We start from the raw sequence: 19,316 nt of genomic DNA, 5'->3' as shown, positions 1-19,316 counted from the left end.
CTTTATTTTTTCTTTTCTCATCTCTGATCTCATTCTCCTCTCTCACAGGATCCCCTATTTCTTTAAGCTCCTGCGTCATTTTGCTCAGTTCAATTTTCAGCTCCTTACTACCCTGTCGCATGGTTTGTTTCGTTATCTCAATCTCATCCATTATTTTCTGAAACATAGTTACTTCCAGATTCTCAGCCACTTTCTTGATTGCCATTTTTAAAACCACGAAAACAAAGCAAAATAAAAATAAAGAAGAACCACTTCTTATTTCAGCAACAATTGGGTTAATATTCCAGGCTTGATGACATCACAGTATAAACAGAGCAACCTGCCTTATCTCTCTATGTTCAAGAATGCAAAACAAATTTAGTTGCCAGCATCAAAACAGTTAGTGGCATCGTGAAGAAGCAGATTCGTCAAAATAAAATAGACCAAAAAGAGAATAGTCCCAGACAATATAATATTCCTCGGAATAGAAATCAGGAATAGAAATCCCTCTTCTGTTTATTATCTTTAGAATGCACTTCCAGGACAGCTTTTTGCGACAGAAACAGAGATAAGCTGTTAATTTCGTGAATAACAGAAAAGAGTTATATCTCACCCAGAAGTTGTCCAAAGCCGATCAATCTGACAAATCTCCTTTTGCTGTAACAATTTAAACCAAGTAAAAAAAATAATAGAAAGAAGGGTGCTTGCCTGTTAGTCCTCTCTTTAAAGAAAAGATAAACGTATCGCTTAAGCAGATAGAGCTTGTTAGAAAGTCCGTCCGGCATTGTTGGCTGGACCTTATCTCATAAATTAATGAAATCCAGTCCTCCCAACAAAAACAGGCTTTTGAGGTTGATCTCTACGTTTCTCCCTGCCCGGGAGAAATTTCATCAGTCAAAAAAAAAAATGTTCTGACTGATTTATATCTGAATAAGCTTCTTTTGAGGCGGGAGCCCGTCCCAAAAGCAGGTACAAGCGAAGTCACCCTTCCCGGAAGTCCTAAACTGAGAATTTTCAAAGGAACAGGTAGGATTTTAATTATACTAGTTACATATTCATACTGCTGAAGTGAAAATTGTCTTGTTAAATATTGAAAGATACTTCAATACTGATTATTCTTCTATCACACTTTACAGATTTTAATGAAGATGAATTTGGAAGAAAGTTGAGGTTCCTCTTGCAGCAGCTTCCACCTCTTAATTACAGTTTGTTAAAGTTTCTGTGTAGATTTTTAGCTAATGTAGCAGCGCATCATGAAGAGATTTGGTCTGCAAGTTCTTTAGCTGCAGTTTTTGGTCCTGATGTCTTTCAGTAAGTCAGATACTGCAAACATTTTCTGCCTGCTTTTAATGTGACTTTGCAGTAAGCTTGCAGTTTTGTTCACAATTTAGCAATTACATCACTAATTTCAACGCTTATTTCCACTATTTTTTATTCCTGTACTGACCGCTATAACAAGTGAAAATGGTTAAACCAAAGTTTGCATGGTTCCTTGTAAATTTCCAAATTCACCTATTGAATCTAAAACAAAACAAAAAATTATGGTGATTTAACAGCCTGCTTGATTGTTATTATTTATTTATTTATTATTTTATTTATTTATTTATGAGATTTGTAAGATGCCCATCTGGCAGAGGTTAATCTGCCACTCTGGGCGACTTACAACTTTATATCCTGCCCTTCCTCCCAGCAAGAGCCCAGTTTTAATCAGTTCAATATTTATAGTACTAATTGTAGTCTTGTGTATTGCGAAATGCAAATTTTTGTACAAAACTCTAAAAGGCAGACTTTTTTTTCACAAAAAATAAATTTTATTTGTGGTTGCTATCCCAAGATTCTGGTGCTTACATCCATATATTGGGCATATGGCCGTTTGTGCTTTTGTGTGTAGTTCTTCCTGTTGCATTGGATACTCAATACATCGACTCACCATGTCACAGCAAGTGTGATGCGTCCCTCTGATGAGCATGACATGTGGCTAGCCCTCCAACTTTGAAGCTGCAGAAGAGGGCGGGTATTATTTGGGTGCTGCAAGTTGCGAGGAAGGCTAAGGATTATATAGTAGCTGTGCGGCCAAGATGATGGAAGAACCTGTGACAAACGGGGCTGTTCTGACACCTTTAGGCACTGATGCCAAAAGGCATACTCTGGCCCATCTAGCCATTCCCTTGGGAAAGGCTTAGCAGAAAGCATTAAGGGTCTTCAGGCACTAGTGACTGATAGCACATGGTCCCCTACCTGGCCTTTTCATTGGGGGGTGTCGAGGGAGTGCTCATCACCCATCCCTGTCTCTTCCCCAAAGCCCCTTACATCTCTCTAGTAGGAACATTTCAATACACTTTTGAGGAATTAAATAGTTTCATAAATCATAAATTTAGTTTTTACCTTTCTTCCTAGCATCTACACAGATGTGGAGGATCAGAAAGAGCAAGAACTTGTTAGCAGAATAATGGCAGGACTGCTGGAGAATTATGATGAACTCTTTGAAAATGAAGAGGAAGATTTCTCATCTAATGATTTAAGTTCAATAACTGAGCAGGTAAGAATCTTGTATACTCTCAGTTTAATAAAATAATTTGCTGTCAAAAATGGAATAATTTTAATTATATGTTAACAGGAGGAGTGAGTCTACTAATAGTGACTTGACTTACCAGTCAGTCTCTTTATTTGAGGTTACACCCAACACACTCCTCCCAAATCCCTCTGGTATTTGCAGAGAACCTGGGGAAGAGATGGTTGATATTTTCAAGACTGAAATGCAAACGAGAGCTCTGGGGAACAGAGATATGTTCTGTATTCTGTTCACCAGAGTAACTTGACCCTACCAGACAAGTTTGTGGATACTTAACTGTTGTATATTGGAGTAGCCAACGTGGTGCCCTCCAGACTCTCAACTCTCATTAGCCCCAACCGGCATAGCCAACGGCTAGGGATGCCAGAAGCTGTAATCCATTTGGAGGCCATCACGTTGGCTACCTTTGTTGTATACTGTTATAAGGAACTGTAATTGTGTTTATGGCTCAGAAATTAGGCAACAAAGCTATTTCTATGGAAAAGTTAATAAATTAGTGTTATGAACTAGTTTCTAAAGAAGTGGTATTCAGAGCCAAAATTACACTTGAGCAGACAATGTTTCATTTGATGCTAAGAGTCTCTTTAAGACTGAATGGCAACTTACTGCTGTTTCAGTGACAATTTCTGCAGCATGGGCATCAATGCAAGTTCCACCTGTCTGCAGTTTGTTCTTGCTCTTTATTCATGCGTGAAACCTGAAGAAAGGAGTTTCACAAATAAGTTATTTGGTGGTTCTATTTAACTACTTAAGTTATTTTGTTATAAATTAGGAATTGAATTTGGCTGCTACAGTAGTGATGTGGCAACAAAAAATCTTAGGTTATTTTATATATAGGGTTCCCACTGCTGAAGAAGCTGCTGTTCAGTTGTGCAAGAAGTGTATCTCTTTCAGAAACTGCAGTGACCTCTGCATCAAAAGAAGTGTGGAGGGAGATACCATTCCTTGGTGGTAAAGCAAGGAACCTAGGAAGGTCCTCGGTTGATTCCCTGGCCTTACCAGTTAAAAACTTGGTAGCTGGAAATACTTTTGTGTGAGAACATGGAGATCCCTGGATTAGATGTCCTGGTGGTTTTAGCTCCATGAAAGGGAGTTGGTTTTTTCTCCATCTGTGTGCTGGCTTAAAATTGAATATCATAGCTGATTTACAATATCTTATATCTGGGCTATGAGGACAGGTGATGTGGCTTTGTGGAAAATGTTTAGAAAATATATTTGGTAGCTGGTTTTTATATCCTATGTTAGGGCTGAGATCTAAGTCACAAAGTGCTGATTGTCTATACATTTTAAGCAACTTTATTTTTAGAACACAGTTTTCCAGTTTTGAAATTTAATAGCCTGGCTTTTTAAGAAATCATGATCTTACTGCTCTGGTGTTTGTGTGTGTGTTTAAAAAAGATAAATGATATCTTGGATGAAGAAGAAATAAAGCTTGAACAGTCTGAAGAACTGCCAGAAGAAGAAAACATGGAGGACCCAGAATACAGGCAAGAGATAGAGCCTCAAGATATGATGGAGAGCATCTTGGAGTCATGTAGCATTTCAGCATCAACAAGGTACAAGAATTCTTAGTATAGACAACATCACTAGATGTGCTACTTCCTGACTGTCTCAGTATAGCTGCTTATGTTTTCCCTTTTGGCTTTTGAGATTTGTTTATATTTTCAGTTGTGCAACATTTTGAAAATAGCTCTTCAGAATTTATTTATTACATCTTGTATCCCACTCTTCCTCTATGGAGCTCACAGGAACAATTTAGCTTTTAAACCATCCTGTTAGAGAAGTCAGATTGAGAGACAGTAACATATCCAAGGCCACACAGTGAGCTCTTAAACATTTGAGGAGTGACTTGAATCTTGAGTTTCCCACATTCAAACCCAAAGTGCTTTTGTCACTAACTGTCATGGTATTGTATATGAAAATAATTCAGTTTCATGTTTCACAGCAAAAATGACAATTATATTGTATTGACTACGTCAATGCCTTGTCTACGAGGAGTTCAAAGAATCTATTACAAAGTAATTTTACATGTTATTCTGCTTTTGATTCTATCAGTACTGAAGAATTCAGTGGGCGTGGCCCAATCTAGCAGTTCTATATTCCATTGATTTAAGTTACAATTAAACGTGCTTCAATCTCCTTCATTAAATGATTGGAACTTAACAATGCTCAACTTTGTCTGGATTGTGTCCTATATGTCTTTAAAAACTAATTTTGTTGAGATGAAATGGGCATTATACTATATACACTGGAAGGAAAATAATATAAAAATGATCATAGATTTTAATTTCTGACTTCATGGGTATGAACACTTGTACTGTCTGAGGTGTAGATGTTTCAAGATGCATATAGTGGGGCTTCATGATAATAGAGGAAGTTTTTTTTAAAAAAAATTGGGAGATGGGTACTGGAAACACACAAACATAAGGTGAAGTCAAAATAATACCCAACTTTCAGATCACCTACTGGGTTTCATCAGTTTGTCCTTTCCACTGGTCTATACACTTTTGTTATGTAGTATTCCACAAAGCAAGATGGGTAACTTATCTAATTCTATCTAGCTCTATACCATTCCACAATCCTTTCCATATATTGCTGTATCAGTACAACCCATATTTGTTCCACATTTGGCCCTTGTACTTGCTCAAGTTTTTTGACATCCGTAATTGCTCAAAATTTTAAAATAGGGGAGCTCCAGGTTAGAAGCCACTTCAACTTTTTTTTAAAATTCTGGCTTGAAGGCAAAATATGGCTTTCATGTACTGTAGCTTTCCTGGTTTAAATGTAACAACAAACTTGTTTGTCATGAACTGAGAAGTCAGGGAATGAGAGCATACATGGAGAGGAATGAGCATACATACCAGAGGCCTGGTCCTGATGTCCAGCTGTGGTCTGGTCATTACTTCTTGAACTGGGTCAGTGTTTCAGTTACCAGAATCCATGAGTGTTTTACTCATGGCATAAAGACGCTTGGTTAACATCTGTATAACAATATAGCTTCACCCATTTTCTATAAGAATTATAATTTAATCATTTGGTTTTTTTAGAAAGCATGGATGCTTTGCAATTCTTTTTGGCAGTGGTTCATGGTCTCCTTGAAATCTCGTTTTCACAGCCTAAATAGTTTTATGTACTGTAAAAATCATGGCTGAATTAAATAATCACTTCCTTTGCTGATGCTGTTACTGGTTTAACAAAAAAATGAGACAGAATCTGAATTCTTATGTACCGGCAGAATTCCCTGCACCTAACTAGTGTCTGAGAAGCTGGTATAGCACAATGGGGAGGAGAGCCTGGTTGGGAGTCCAGAGTCTGTGAGTTCAAATCCCCGCTCGTGTCTCCTGGGTGTCAAGGCCAGCTAAAGATCACCCCCACAGTGAGTGGCTCAGGGGTTACGAGCCCTGCCACCTGTGCAGCCGTGGGCAAGCTGCATAGTTCCAAGGAGCCCAGTTGTGGACAAGGAAGGGGCTGGCTTGTGCAGCTGTGGCAATCTGAGCAGGCCCTAGCCAGCTGGGGAGGACTAGCCTCAGAGGGAGGCAATGGTAACCCCCCTCTGAATGCTGCTTACCATGAAAACCCTACTCATAGGGTCGCCATAAGTCATGATTGACTTGAAGGCAGTTCATGTTCATTTCAACTAGTATCTAAATCCTGCATGAACAGGATTTTCTATACCTAAATACTTCTGTACAGGTGTTCATCCCCCCTTAAAACATTTGAGAGCTAGAAGATCTGCGATGCTTGAAATAAATCTGTTTCATAGTCCACTACTTACTGTTAAGAACTTTTCTTGTGTTAACTAAAGCTGGCTCTATTGCAATTTGAGGCTGTTATTCTCCCACTATTCTTTGCAGCTGCATCACAAGGACTCTTTCACAAATAATGGTGGGGAATACCTGAAAATAGGATAACTATTCAGTTTCTTATTATATGTTCATATCTATCCCATATCATATTTCCTCTGAATATTATCTGGTTTCTCTTAAATGTGGTGAGCAAAGTGGGTGAATGGATTGCAATCTGGTCAGAAGTCTGTATGATCCTCCATCTTGCACCAAGAAGTAGGATGAAAAGTATACTAGAGCTAAAATGTTGATTGGGCAGCTTATTGTCAGTAGTGACCTCATGTTGCAGTCTATTTCTATGTAGACTGCAGGGCTTAGTGCAGCACTCCAAAAGTGCCATCTTACAGGCAGCTATTGAAATCAAGCAAGGAGAATGAATAGTCAACAGAGACTGCCATTCTGTATAGCTGTTCAAATGAAGTGTTTTTACATGAAATGCTCATTTGGAATAGCAAAAATAATTAGAATGGCTTACAAAGTTCTACTGCACAGGTAAATCAACTTAAAAGGATAGCTGAAAAGAATGGAATAACTTTTTAAAAGCCAAACTAAATGTGTTTGAAGGTGTACCTGCAATGTAAAACTACTTGCATGCAGTGATAAGCTGTCCAAATTAAGAAAAGCAAGCATGTGAATGTTTCCCTAATTGCTTATTTTTGATACTGAAAATAACAGTGCGTGAGAGAATCTACAATGCATTTCCATTAAAATGTTTATCCTGGTATCTTGCTGTGTCATCCTGCATCAGCAGACCACCAAAATGATACAAATGTTTGGAAGGGCACTGATAAGAGATAGAATCATTTGTTACTTTTTTGAACTGAAGCTGCATGGCATCTTATCAAAATCTGTTAAACTGATTAGAGAGACTTTTAACTATGAAATAGTGCTGGTTTAATACACTTGTTTTTCTTAGAACCTTAACTGCATTGAAGAGGTAGAGTTGTGGGGGGAGGGAGGGAGAAAGAAGACTGTAGAACGTTTAGTTCTAATGTTGAGTAGTCTAGCACCATGTCTGGCATGACTTGGACATTTTAGAACACAAAATCAAAATTCCTACAAGTAAGGATTGTTTTTTATTTTGATTCAGTTTGTTTTCTGTGTGCTTCTTGAATGTCTGCCTTAAAGCGGTGCCTTCAGTAAGAACACTAAATTTTGCCTAGTCCCTTATCCTCAGTTATGTCAATTTAGCACTTTTGTATAATATTATAGCATTTGTAATACATAGTATCAGTGGCTGAGTGCATATTATATAGTAGTATTTTAAATAAATGCCATATTGTTTAATATTAAAGTTTTCATTTAGAATTTGTTACTTTTAATGTTCCCTTCATGTTTTGCCTAAGCATTTTACTCTTTCATTTTGGTCCCATGTACCAATAGCTAATATGAAACCTAGCATGCTGTGCAGTTACTTAATTGAAGAAAAAAACTGCAATAAACTAAAGCATTTTGTGGGTTAAGGGTTGTTCATATTACAAATGCAATAAATGAAATGTAACATCAGCTACTCTAAATGTTCCTTCCTGAAACTCACAGCTGGTTATCAAAAGCAGAATAGGTTAACTTAGAACCAAGGTAAGTCGTAAAAAGGGATATTTTTTTTGATAAGCTGAACTAAAAAACAAATGGAACACTGGGCTTGATGGCCTTAGTCACAATAACAATAATTTGTACAAACTCTAAGGAATAAAAATAGTTGTGAAATTGTAAGTATGTTAGTATGTGCAAGAAATACTTGATAGAGAACACAATGGTATATTAATGATATTGAAAAGCTACTGACATTCCTAGCCACTTTGTAGGGAATAGAGCAGAAAATCTTCATGTTCATTCCCCCGATGTAAATACAACAAAGAGCCAGTTAGTTAATACACTACTAACTTAGTTTCATTAATTTCAGTGGGTCTCCTGTGAGTAGAATGGACTATAACCCTAGGCACTTACTGTTAGGTTACTGAGTTGATAATGCTTTCATACAGTGATCCCTCTCCCTTGTTAGGCCTCATGGTGTGCTGTCATATACTTAGGTCTGATCAGAGCTTCCCCCCACAAGAACTATCCTCTGACTGTATACTTTCATACTGAGGCTTTAAGCCTCCCTTTTGTCGCCCAGAAGGTAATCTCCCATTCTTTTCACTTTGTCAGGTTCCTAAACAATTTTGAGTCTTTTCCCTTCTCTCAGTTGCTCTGGTTTTTTGCCAGGTGCCAGAGTTTAACTGTACTGTATACGTCCACTGCTCCTTGATTCATTCCCTGTAAAAGTGGTTTCCTGCTCCTTGCCATTTTCTTTTCTCCTAACATGTTTACTTAGTGCAGGAAGGTGTGTGGCATTCTTTCTGGTAACTTGCTTCAGTTTACATAATGATGCTGTAGGAAAAGTGCACAGTAAATAACTGAAAGAGAACGTTCAAAATCGCTGTTTTTTGAAAACCCTTGTAAAAATTTGGTTTCTAATGGCTTAGTTGAGGGTAAGACACTGAAGTTTTGACTTCCTGATCTTTTATTAAAAGTTCAAATATTTATATAACATTTACATTTTCTGATAGAAAACTACACATGTTGGGAAAATATGGGTTTTAGTGCATGAGATACATATTTTTAATTTCCCTGTCTTAAGACATTTTTATTACAAAAGTGAAGGACTTTCAGGCATCTTAACCATTCTGGCATGAATCTGCATTTTGGATGCAGTTTTTCAAGCTCGGCGAAGCTTTCTCTATTTGGAAAAGCAATATGCTGAGCTTCATTTAGGATTCCTGATAAATCCAGATCCTTGGCATACTGTATCCATCCATCATTATTCCCCAAACAGTTGTATTTTTAAGAATATTGAGTAAAATCTGTTACAACAGATTTCCATCCTCTTTATTTCAGTTGTAACACTTCTTAGGTGCAACATTTCTGCAAACTGAGCCCGTGAGAGTAAACTCTATTAAATTTGGTGGGATTGACTTCTAAGTGAACATGCATACGATTATGCTAGGGAGAAAGAGGCAGGGAGGGATGCAAGATAAGCAATAAACATCTCTGTACTACATAGTTGAATTTTAATCATTACCTCATTTGCTGATGTGCAAGATTAACCAAATTGAGGACACTGCCAGTTCCTTGGTAACACCCCCCTTCACCCTACTAAACACATGGGGAATACCCAGGGTTGTCTCATTAGCACAAGGACTACATCTGTGCAATGGGATTTTTTCTCCCAGCCCCTCCCTAATCTGCACTGGAGGCACTTTGAAGTGAGGCACTCTGAAGTGCATACTTGAAAGGCGTTGTCACCAGATGTCATTGTAACATCAGGTGAGTGGCCCCACCCAACAGTCAAATGTGGCCTGGAGGGGACAGGTTTGTGAAGATAAAGATCTTGTTCTGTTCAGGCTGAAAATGTTCCCCACCCCTGCTCTAATGGGACAGGTTCATTGGATACAACCCATAGACAGTACACACAGCTCCATGTAATGGGGCACAGTAGTGATGGTGGAGTTCCGTGGCTTCAGTCTTCCTGGAAATGTTTACGTGTCGAGTAGTATATTGCTATTTACTTCACAATTTTATCAGCAGAACCTGTAGTTTCTTATACAACTATCAGTACTGGAATTATGATACCTCCATGCCGCCACTAATTGAAAATGCTCAATACCTCTGTAATATAGTTAAGTAACTCAACTTTCTGTTTCCTGTTTAAGACAGGATTTATGAATCTATTAATCTTGCCTCCTATTAAAATTTCAGTTTGTCCATAAGTCAGGAGAGTTTTGCGTAGGGTGTCATAATGAGTTCCCTGTGCTCAGCATGCAAACATATGTAAGCTTTCATTGAGCTGAGAAGCCTGCTGACAATAATATATCTTATATTAGGATCATTTATTTATTTGGATATTGTATAATGGTTTTAGCAGCAACACAAGCAGCATAAATAATCCTCTTGTTTTAAAGTTACCAAATAAAGCTACTTGCTGCTTATTGTGGATTTCCTGCAAAAATATGTAAAATTATCTTTATCAATTTGTAGCTATGAGCTTGAGAAGAAGGTCTAGCTGTGTTCATAGAAAAATCTTGATGCTTTGGCTAGTGTCTTGGGGGGATTGCATTCCACATTTATTATGGAATTCCCAACTCATCAACAGCTAAGACTACCTCTACACATTTTTTTTGTCATGAAGGTATGGGGTTTAAATGTTGTTGAAAGGACTTTCTTGGGAAAATCTTAGAATGCTAGTCCTATTCAGAGTAGACCCATTGAAATTAATGAGCAAGACGGATGGGTCCATTAATTTCGGTGGGTCTACTTTGAATAAAACCTAGTTGCATGTAACCTTTATATTCTGACAGTGCTTTATATAAATATTAATTATCTTATTCTGGTACTGTCATGCATGGTTCCTGTGTGGCTTTTTGCTAAGGCTTGTATTCAACCAAGTCCTGCTCACAGTAGGCCCACTGAAATTAATGAACCTAGGTTAGTCATGTCTATTAACTTCAGTGGGTCTACCCTGTGTAGGGCTAGTGTTGGATACCACTCCAAGAGTTTAGTTGAAGTATCATGGTTGCAAATTGGCTTACATGTATTGTTCTGTATCTAGGCTCACCATCATGCTGACTGTGGGTGCAGTGGTGCCCTTGAGGGCTTCCCCAGCACCTGCAAAGCCTTATGCTGGCGAGAGTGATTACCTTTCCCTCTTGAAAAGTACATAAAGCTGAAGGAGAAAACAATATGCTCTTACTTCCTCTTTTATCTCTATGTGCTTTCCAAGGCTCAAATTGGCACATGAGCAGCTATACTTCTGTGGATTTGGAGGAGGAAAATGGGGGTGTCATGGGTGTAAGAAAAAATAATAGAGTGCCGAGAAAATATATATTTAAATAGTACTTTAAATGAATATTTCATCTCAATGTACACATTTCTAAATGCATCTTTTCCTAAAAGAAGCCCCGATTTTTCACACATTTTGGTATGTTTTTTCCAGTGGAGAACTGTATCTCAAAATTTGGGGAAGTGTGAAATCCAAGGGATAATCAGAGCTTGGAAGATTACTTTTAAAAAGTAATAAATTACAGTTGCAATTACATGGCCAAAAAAGGTAGTAATTACTGTTACAATTACAATTGCTCTGAAAGTAACGGATTATTTTACTTTTCTCAAAAGTAATAACTACAATTACATTTAAGTTACTTTTTTTAAAAAACGCCTACAAAGTGCTGGCCTTGGCTGCTGCACACTAAGTCGCCTATAACATTAAAAATAAACACAAACATACAGAAGTAGTAGAATAATTCTTTTTATCCATAAGATAGCAGTGGTGGTCTCTCTGCTGGTAAAGGAGATGGGGAGGGAGGCAGAGGCCACTACTCAGATCTTTGGATGTCAAACCAAGTGCCACCCCCACCCCCCGCCAGCGAGCATAATCTCTTTCACTTAACCACCTCCCGGACCCTGCCCTGCCACCAACTAAGGGACGTTCTCCCAAGCAAACATTTTCCCCTGAGATTCAAAAAAGTTAAAATACTGCAAATGCAGCACAGCAGCCAGAGAGGGTGGTGGAGGCCACTTTGTGTGCCAAGTGTAAACACAGTATACACACACACACGTCTTCATCTTTTATCTCCACAGTTCTTTATCTCCATTCTGCTGCTTCCTCCTTCTCCTCCTTTATCCATGTTCTTGCCCTCCAGCTCCTTTCTTCCTCCACTCCATTCTTTACCACCGCCGTCCATTTTTTTAAACAATTGTTTTCTCCACTCCACCCCGTCTCACTCTCCACCTCCTTCGTTGCCTCCTACCCACCCACAGAGCATGAGGGAAGAGCGACGCTGCACAGAAGCCCAGCTTGAGGCACATGATTTTCATCCACAAATCAGAGGAGTAGAAGACTTTCCCCTGCTCCCCCTCCCAAGTAATGCCCAAAAGTAATGCTGGAAACATTACAATTACTCCACAAAAGTGATAAAATTACTCCCAGTTGTATTACAATCAAAATGTAAGGGAATTACCCACTCGTTACTCAAAAAAGTAATGAATTACAAGTAATTAGTTACTTGTAATGAATTACTTCCAAGCTGTGGGGATAATCATATTCTGATCCATATATTAGTCTGGGATTTGGACATTAGGTCAATTTGCTTAAAATCACAGACCAAACAAAATTATCTACCTTTAATGGGCCCTCGTAATTTTTACAAGGGATCCCCTCAAAGACACCATCAAATCATAGGTCAGCTGTGTCCACAGTTGTGTTCTGTGATTTGTTGGTAATTTTATTGTCACCCTATGTAAAAGCCATGAGGATCTGTACCTTTTAATAAATGTTTTTATGGTGCTGGGAAGCATTGGACCTATATCTTTTACAGTGCAATCTACCATTGTAAGTTTTAATTAGACGATGGTATTTTGAGGCCCTGTTGTAAAATCATACAAATTCAAGACTATATTTTAATTCTCCTGGATCTGACTTTTGCTCAGACCCCGTGGAGAAGCAAAGTGTTTGTATGTACATGTACAGGTGAATGAATGAATGAATCTTTATTTTTACCCCGGCCTTTTTCCAAAACTGGAATTCAGGGCGGCTTACAAATAAAAACTACACATAGGTAAAAAAACATACAGAAATATACCATTAAAATAGAATTAAACTATTCGCGACATTAAAACCATAAAACATACACTGAAGATACTAAGACAATTTAAAACATTAAGAATAGGACAATAGAACAATACAACAGACCTTATGAGGCCCTATCTTAAACATCTTCTGGTCCAAAAGCCTGTCGGAATAAAAAAGTCTTTGTCTACCAACGGAAGGATAGCAAGGAAGGGGCCATTCGTGCTTTCCTAGGAAGAGAGTTCCAGAACCTGGGGGCAGCCACCGAGAAGGCCCTATCTCGCGTCCCCACCAATCGTGCTTGCGAAGGTGTTGGGACTGAGAGAAGGGCCTCTCCTGAGGATCTCAATGCCCGGGCAGGCTCATATAGGGAGATACGGTGTGACAAATAGCCTGGACCTAGGCCGTATAGAGCTTTATAGGTCAAAACCAGCACTTTGAATTGTAACCAGAAACAAACTGGCAGCCAGTAGAGCTGTCGTAACAAGGGGGTTGTATGGTCCCTGTAACCAGCCCCAGTTAGCACTCTCTGGCTGCAGCTCTTTGTACCAGTTTAAGTTTCCGAACAGTCTTCAAAGGCAGCCCCACGTAGAGCGTGTTACAGTAATCTAAACCGGATGTAACTAAGGGATGCATCACCATACTCAAATCAGGCGTCTCCAGGAATGGGCGCAACTGCCGCACCAGTCTTAGCTGGGCAAAAGCACTCCTGGCCACTGCAGAGGCCTGGGCCTCCAAGTTCAAAGCTGAGTCCAGGAGCACACCCGAACTGCGAACCTGTGTCTTCAGGGGGAGTGTAACCCCATCCAGCACAGGCTGAATCCCTATTCCCTGATTTGCCTTTCGACTAACCAGGAGCACCTCTGTCTTGTCTGAATTTAATTTCAATTTGTTTGCCCTCATCCAGTCCATCACTGATGCCAGGCACTGGTTTAGGACCAGGACAACTTCCTTGGCTTTAGGTGGAAAGGAGAAATAGAGTCGGGTGTCATCCGCATACTGATGACACCGAACCCCAACCCCCGGACAACCTCACCCAGCGGTTTCATGTAGATGTGCTTTTTCTCTGCTGGGTGGAGGAGTGACCTGGGGCAGGGGAGAGAGAAGCACCCATGGCACAAACACCAAATGTGTCCATAAACCCATAAAGATCGGCAACAGCTGATCTATATTCTTTAAGGTAGGGATATGTACCATTATTAAAAATGCCATTAGATTTAATATAGAACCCTTGTTTGATATTGAAATGTTCTTTGGCAAACGGAAACCATTATTTCTCTTTCATTGCAGTGCTCATCTCTCCCCCTTAAGCATCTTGCCAGCCTCTGCAGAGTAAGTATAAATTCCCCATAGGAATAGAAGCTACTCATAATTGAACTGTGTTTTGTTATGAAAGTATTGTACTGTTTGAGCTTTGGATTGATAAATACTGGCTGATTTTGATATAACCAGACACCCTTAGCTAAGACTGGAGTGGCTAGTTAAGAGATATGTAAAATTAACCCCCTTTGTATCCCATATTTTCTGATATTCCAGGTAACACTACTTATTCATTAGCTTATCTAACAGCATGTAGCCTTTGAGTGAATTTTTGCCTTCAGTCTTCCTTTCCTCTTACACTGTTGCACTCCTTTCCCTCAAGCATATATGCCACAATACTTTATTTATGCCCCTATTTCTCAGCCTCATTGCCATCTTCAGCTATGCTGGCCTGTGTCTGCTTCTGACTTCACTTATCAGCTCTTCTGCCTCTGCTTTCTCTTTTCCTTGTCAGCCTTGAATTTCCATGTACCCTACTGAAACATTTCCTCTTGCCTAACGAACCATTCTGTTTTATAAACTGCACTGTTTGCCAATATTATATTGCTGGTACCTTTACTTTGAGCATCAGAAGATTTCATGATTTCACGGCAACTGAGCCAGTGACCAAGATGGTTTCTGATGATAGGCAGTAGCTTCACATTCAGAGTTATTTGAGGTGTACTTGGGCCCATGTTGCTAATTTTACAAATAGCATTAGAAAAATCCCTGAAACAAGCAGGCTCCTACACATTTTAGCAAGCCCAGCCTGGCAGAAACTTAGAAACTAACCTATTACATATCTAACACATAGGAGATTTAATTATTTATTTATATTTATTTATTTTTAAAACTTATATACCGCCCGACTAGCAATAGCTCTCTGAGCGGTGAACATAGATACAATAAAATACAGTATGGTACAAAAAAAATCACAGTCTAAAATCAAATATCACAGTCTAAAACAGCAAAGGCTCAGAATCAAGTTTCAGACATTACAATACATTAACAGAAATTAAAATTAAAAATTAAAATTAAAATGCCTGGGAATAAAGGAAGGTTTTAACCTGGCGCCGAAAGGATGACAGTGTCGGCGCCAGGCGGACCTCCTCAGGGAGACTATTCCACAGTTCGGGGGCCACCACTGAGAAGACCCTTGATCTTGTCACCACCCTCCGGGCCTCCCCGTGAGTCGGAACCCGGAGGAGGGCCTTTGTAGCAGACCGTAGTGTACGAGCCGGTTCATAGCGGGAGAGGCGTTCCGACAGATATCGAGGTCCCGCGCCGTATAAGGCTTTATAGGTTAATACCAACACTTTGAATTTGGCCCGGAAGCATATTTAGGGAGCCAGTGCAAGCGGGCCAAGACAGGTGTTATATGATCAGACCGCTTCGTTCTTGTTAGCAGTCTGGCCGCCGCATTTTGCACCAGCTGTAGCTTCCGAACCGTCTTCAGAGGTAGCCCTACGTAGAGCGCATTACAGTAATCCAAACGTGAGGTTACCAGAGCATGTACTACTGATGTAAGGTCCTCCCTACTCAGATAGGGACGTAGCTGGGCTACCAATCGAAGTTGGTAGAACGCATTCCGTGCCACCACGGCTACATGAGCCTCGAGTGACAGGGAAGAGTCTAGAACGACTCCCAGACTACGAACCTGTTCCTTCTGGGGGAGTGTAATCCCATCCAGGACAGGATATGTATCCACCACCTGATTGGAAAATCCATCCACCAACAGCATCTCAGTCTTATCAGGATTGAGTCTCAGTTTGTTAGTTCTCATCCAAACCATTGTCGCGTCCAGGCAACGGTTTAGCACATCGACCGCCTCACCTGCAGAAGATGAAAAGGAGTAGAGTTGCGTGTCATCAGCGTACTGGTGACAACGCACTTCAAAACTCCTGATGATCGCACCCAACGGCTTCATATAGATGTTGAAAAGCATGGGAGACAAAACCGAGCCCTGCGGGACCCCACATTGGAGTACCCACGGCATCGAGCAGTGTTCCCCAAGCACTATCTTCTGGAGACGGCCCGCCAAGTAGGAGTGGAACCACTGCCACGCAGTGCCTCCAACTCCCAAGTCTGCAAGCCTCTCCAGAAGGATACCATAGTCGATGGTATCAAAAGCCGCTGAGAGATCAAGTAGAATCAACAGAGTTACACTCCCTCTGTCTCTCTCCCGACATAGATCATCAAACAGGGCGACCAAGGCCGTCTCAGTGCCAAAGCCGGGCCTGAAACCCGATTGAAATGGATCTAGATAATTGGTTTCATCCAATAGCGCCTGGAGCTGGTCAGCAACCACTCGTTCCAAGATCTTGCCCAAAAATGTAGTTTATACTGTGTTTTTTTGCAGGCTCTCTTAAATGTCTAGTAGAGTAGCATCTTCATGTGACTTAAGATACCCAAATGACACCACAATGTGGTAGTAAATATCCTCTTGTCAATCTGATGAACAATATATGAAAATATAGTTTGGATTACGTCTTTGACAATTATGTATGTTACTTCCCCAGTCACTTTGGATGAGTGGGCTAGGAAAAAGGCAAATTAATAGAGTTTAAGTAAGTAGATTATAGTTAATTGAAATATGAATATGCCTATGTATGTATTGAGTGGTCTAGTTATCAAGTCTGCTTTCTGTTTTGCACTAATACCCTCTGCATGCTTGGTACAAAATTTGGAAATGAGAGTAAACCATATTGATAAATTAGATTACTACTAAAACATAACCTCTTTCCTTACAGCATTTTAGAAAGAACAATTAGAGCAGCTGTAGAACAACATCTGTTTGATCTGCAGAGCAGCATAGATGAAGATCTCAAGAATTTACAACACCACCAAATGGTGTGCCAAGAAGCAAATACTAAGGAGGGTGAAGAAGGATCTAACAACAAGTAAGATTTTATTTTACTATGAGAGGGCCATAACTCAGTGGTAAACAGTGCTGTGGAGTTGGAGTCGTGGAGTCAGAGTCGGGAGCAATTTTGGGTGGAGTCGGAGTTGGGTTTCATCTCTGGAATCTTGATGTAGCGCTGGGAAAGACTCCCATCTGGAAACCCCAGAGAGCTGCTTCCAGTTAGTATGTGTAATACTGAGCTAGATGGGCCAGTAGTTTTACTCAGTATAAAACAGCTTCCTATGTCCCTAATTTATAATATTCCTGTTTGACTGCTAGAATCACAGTAAACTTCAAGGAACCTTAGGGTGTAGGAGGGTGGTAGACTTGTTTATGATAACCTGCTATTTCAGATGGTTATGTGGATACTTCATAAAGATAATGATGTCACCCAGTTAATTTTACCATAAGCTAGTATTGCCACTTTTGGTCCAAACTGCTTACTAGCTGGATCTCCCTAATTACTGTGTAAAACCACACCTAGAAGGCCATTCCATTATCTGCAGCTTTTAGGTGTACTTTGTAGGAGCAATACAGGTCTTTTCCAAGAGTACAGCTGTAAATAATGCCAAATGAAGAGTTGTCCTAGAACAGACAATTTGAGAGTATCTATATTCCTTAAATAACCTTTTTCTTTTCTGAAAGTCGTTGGACTTACTTTATAAACCTATTCTGACTTAATGAATTATGTCCCAGGATATTCTCACTGCAAAAAATTCTTTTATGCTTAGACAGTCAGAGGCAGCATGCTTCTGAAAACCAGTTGCCGGAAGCCTCAGGAGGGAAGAGTGTTCTTGCACTCGGGTCCTGCTTGCGGGCTTCCCCCAGGCACCTGGTTGGCCACTGTGAGAACAGGATGCTGGACTAGATGGGCCACTGGCCTGATCCAGCAGGCTCTTCTTACGTACTTATGTTCTTAAATCTTAACAGCTAGTAATTTGCAGCATATTTTTTGAAATGTGTGTTGAATATCGATAGCTTTTTTGCACCTTGTTCATCTTATTAGGGATGATACTGAAAAGAATATTACTAAAGATGGTGAGAATCTTGGAGACTGCTCTAAAACTGTGGATTGCACTAATTTAGACAGTGAAGTTATTCAGCCTGTGTCTGAGGAAAAAGAAAATGGTCAGGTAAGAGTAGCACAGAGGTGTGCTTGGTGCATATTAGAATACTATTTTCTGTGGCTGTAATTTGAAAATATTTGGGTGCAATCCTAGGCTTACTTAGTTGGACGTAAGCCCCATAGCATACAGTTGCACTTCAGAATTAAGATGTATAGTGTTGTGCTGTCAGTGATCTAGATATATGTAAAAACAAACTTACCTTATGCAGCTTAAAGTGCAGATTGCTACCTAGTATATTGGTTTTTTGACAGCTGAGAAAATGTTCTTTTAATCTCTGCTCTGGGTAGTTTACAACCATACATATTACGGTAAAGAAACATCATAGAATTTAGAAAATTGTAGGAGTTATTATGAAATAATTAAGGATAACGGGAAAGTGATAACACCTAAAAATGATTATTATAAAATCTACCTCATATCTGGTAAAACGTGTAGCAAAGATGTATTAGAAAATTTAGAATAATGTGATATTCAGGTTCTAAAGTTTAAACTATCACAGCACAGGACTAGGCCATCAGTTCACCCAAATAAGCATTTATTATCTAGGAATCTAGTTCATCTTTCATTCCAAACTTCCCTTGAGTAGTAAGAGTTCTTTACAAAGGTATGTATCTTAATCTTAAGTTGCATTCCTATGCATGCATACTTGGGAGTGTGTGTATTCCCTTTAACGCAACCCAGAAACCTCAACTGGTCCAAAATAGGGCAGCAAGATTAAATGGGACTTGCTGATACAATCCTATTAAACCAATGCTTTGCCATCTGCACAGGCCTGTAGCCTGTCCCTCTCATGAACTAGGGAGAGACCTTTGTTAGACAGATCAGGAGGAGCAGTGGATTGGGGCCTACCCACCATAGCCACCCACTTGCCTGTTGCTTTTTTACTTGTTGCTGCCACTGCTACTTTCACCAGTCGGCCCACTGCTTCTATTCATGCCTGCATCTTGCCTTGGCAAAATTAGCCAGATTTTTCTTCCCTCTTGTCAGG

General features: G+C 39.7%; 1 protein-coding gene across 4 annotated transcripts in view; it reads left to right on the top strand.

Annotated features, from left to right (window-relative positions):
• The window catches only part of FAM13B (family with sequence similarity 13 member B), a 99,844-nt gene that overhangs the window by 33,637 nt on the left and 46,891 nt on the right, over nucleotides 1–19,316 (top strand). For all 4 annotated transcript variants that reach the window (XM_061617241.1, XM_061617238.1, XM_061617240.1 and 1 more), the window contains exons 5-10: nucleotides 1,116–1,290; nucleotides 2,377–2,518; nucleotides 3,950–4,107; nucleotides 14,291–14,332; nucleotides 17,050–17,199; nucleotides 18,208–18,334. In XM_061617241.1, the coding sequence (XP_061473225.1) occupies nucleotides 1,116–1,290; nucleotides 2,377–2,518; nucleotides 3,950–4,107; nucleotides 14,291–14,332; nucleotides 17,050–17,199; nucleotides 18,208–18,334 (794 nt within the window). The remainder of the gene's footprint in view (nucleotides 1–1,115; nucleotides 1,291–2,376; nucleotides 2,519–3,949; nucleotides 4,108–14,290; nucleotides 14,333–17,049; nucleotides 17,200–18,207; nucleotides 18,335–19,316) is intronic.

Source organism: Rhineura floridana, chromosome 3, assembly GCF_030035675.1.
Source record: "Rhineura floridana isolate rRhiFlo1 chromosome 3, rRhiFlo1.hap2, whole genome shotgun sequence".
Taxonomy (NCBI): domain Eukaryota; kingdom Metazoa; phylum Chordata; class Lepidosauria; order Squamata; family Rhineuridae; genus Rhineura; species Rhineura floridana.
Note: the sequence above shows the minus strand (reverse complement) of the source record. Positions and strands in the feature narration are given on the sequence as shown.